Source organism: Egretta garzetta, unplaced genomic scaffold, assembly GCF_000687185.1.
Source record: "Egretta garzetta isolate BGI_Z169 unplaced genomic scaffold, ASM68718v1 scaffold501, whole genome shotgun sequence".
NCBI lineage: Eukaryota > Metazoa > Chordata > Aves > Pelecaniformes > Ardeidae > Egretta > Egretta garzetta.
The window spans coordinates 73,492-75,559 of record NW_009258547.1 but is presented as its reverse complement, the minus strand read 5'-3'; the positions used below and the strand labels follow the sequence as shown (position 1 = coordinate 75,559).

General features: G+C 65.6%; 1 protein-coding gene across 1 annotated transcript in view; it reads right to left on the bottom strand.

The window, feature by feature from the left end:
• DCTN1 (dynactin subunit 1) overlaps positions 1 to 2,068 on the bottom strand; it is a 21,323-nt gene that overhangs the window by 4,136 nt on the left and 15,119 nt on the right. Inside the window, exons 14-17 of the mRNA XM_035903149.1 lie at positions 1,922 to 2,061; positions 1,364 to 1,495; positions 1,005 to 1,133; positions 478 to 620 (exon numbers count right to left, since the gene is read on the bottom strand). Coding sequence (XP_035759042.1) covers positions 478 to 620; positions 1,005 to 1,133; positions 1,364 to 1,495; positions 1,922 to 2,061 — 544 coding nt within the window. The remainder of the gene's footprint in view (positions 1 to 477; positions 621 to 1,004; positions 1,134 to 1,363; positions 1,496 to 1,921; positions 2,062 to 2,068) is intronic.

Here is a 2,068-nt window from a genome sequence, read left to right as displayed (position 1 = left end):
CGCCGCCCCCGGCTGCCGCGCCCCCCCCGCCACTGCGGCGCCGCGAGCACACCCCCCTGCTGACCCCAGCGGCCTCCCCTGCAGGCTGCAGTGCAGCACACGGGGGGAGCGTTTATCCGTGCCGACCCCAGCATCTCCTTAGGTGTTTTGCCCAGCTTCATGCTGCAGGACAGCTCTCCCCCACCCCGCAGGCTGCACCTCCCTGCTCGTCCGCAGGCTCGCTCTGCCGCCGGACCACGTGTGCCAAGAGGTGCTCGGAGCACGGCAGCGGAACTAAGAACGTGCCAGGACAACAGCCCTTTCCACAGGAGCACCTGAACGGGACCTTTCCCAGCACCCCTCTGCCAGCCTGTGCTCTGCTGTGCACCCCTAAAATCCCTGCGGATCCTCCACACGCCTGCCCAGCCAGCCCGAGGGACCGCCGGCTGCCCGGTCCCCATCAGGGACCCCCCAACAGCAGCCCCATCCCACACTTACTTCTCCTTCTTTTTGAGCAGCGTCTGGGTCTCATCCAGCTTTGTCTGTATCTTTTCCACACGGTCATCTGCGTCCTTGGACGCGCTGTCCAGCTTCTTCTCCAGCAGGCTGAGCCGCACGTTTGCTTCGCTCAGCTCCTCGCCCTGGGGAGGCAGGAAAGAAATCAGAGCGCCCCCCAGCCCTGGGGATGGGGGCACTGGGAAAAGCTCCCGGCAGCGCCCGGTGGGAGCCTGCCCAGAAATCACAGCTCCCACCCACGCCGCTTGGTACCCAGGCACACGCGCCCATCGCCGACACTCGCCCTCCCAAAACACCGTGGGGGAGAGGCCAGGACAGCCCCTGGCAGGGAGGCACCGGGCAGACAGCACCTCCCTGACAACCAGAACAGTATTTCCAGGAGGAGATCTGGTTGGGACTCGAGACAGCCCACAGGCAACGAGTCACCAGGAGCACGGACGTGCCCGCTGCAGCAGCAGCCCCGCTCCTGGCCAGCCAGGAGGGCGGAGAGCGACGGAAGAACGGCTGACCTTGATCTTGAGAGACTTTTTCAGCTCTTTGATGACTGTCTCCCTGTCTTCCAGCTTCAGCCCCAGCCCCTCGGCGTCGGTGATCTCTGCCCGAAGAGCTGCTGCCCGTAGGTCAGCGGGCGGGGTGGGCTGCAGCCAGAGGAAGAAGACGCAAAATCAGTATTTTTAGGAGGAATTCCAGTAATTGCAGATGGGCTCTGTGGCAAGAGGGGGACGGTTCCCAGCCTCCCTGAATCCTGCAGGCAATGGCCGCACCCCCCCAGCTCCCCGCGTCAGACCCAGCAGGCAGCCTCCTGCCAGGGCTGCGGGGGGTGACGGCGCAGCTCGGACCCTCCGGCTCTGCCGCAGCCGAAGCCCACCTTGGTCTGTGGCCGGTCCGCGTCGTATTCTCCCTCCTGCATGGCCGTGGCCATCTTGTTCATGGTTGCGATGAGGATGCTGCAAGACTGACGCAGACACTCGTAGGGGTTGATGCCCTGGGTGCCGTAGATCTGCAAAGGATGGGAAGAAAATGTCAGGTGCCCCCAGGCTGGGCTCGCAGCCACCGTCACAGCCCCCTCCCAACTCCCCACGGGGCCTCAAGGGGCCGCAGCCCCCCCGGGGGGGCTGCGGAGGAAGGGCAGCCGCAGGGAGGGACTGCACAGAGCTGGGCACCACAAAGCCCTCCGCGTTTTGGCATTCCCTGGCCATTCCCCACTCGCTGCAGGAGTGGGGTGGGCTAGATGACCTTTCCGGGCCCCTTCCAACCTGAACGATTCCGTGACCCTGTGATATTCCCAGGAGTTCATTCCCAGCCTGCACAAGGCTCTCCCACCCAGAGCTGCTCGCGGGCAGGTCTGCAGCGCCGGAGCGAGACAGGTCCCGGCTTCGCCCCGCTGTAGCAGGGAAGGGGGGGCCATCGAGAGGGCGTCACCTACCTGCTCGCTTGCTTTGAAGGCCAGATCCTCCAGCCTCACAGCCAGCAGCCCCTCGTTCTCCGCCAGAGGAGCAATCATCTGCGCCCCAGCAGCGGCCACCTCCTGCAGCACGGCCACCACCCACGTCCGGTGCTTGCGGCCGGCTCA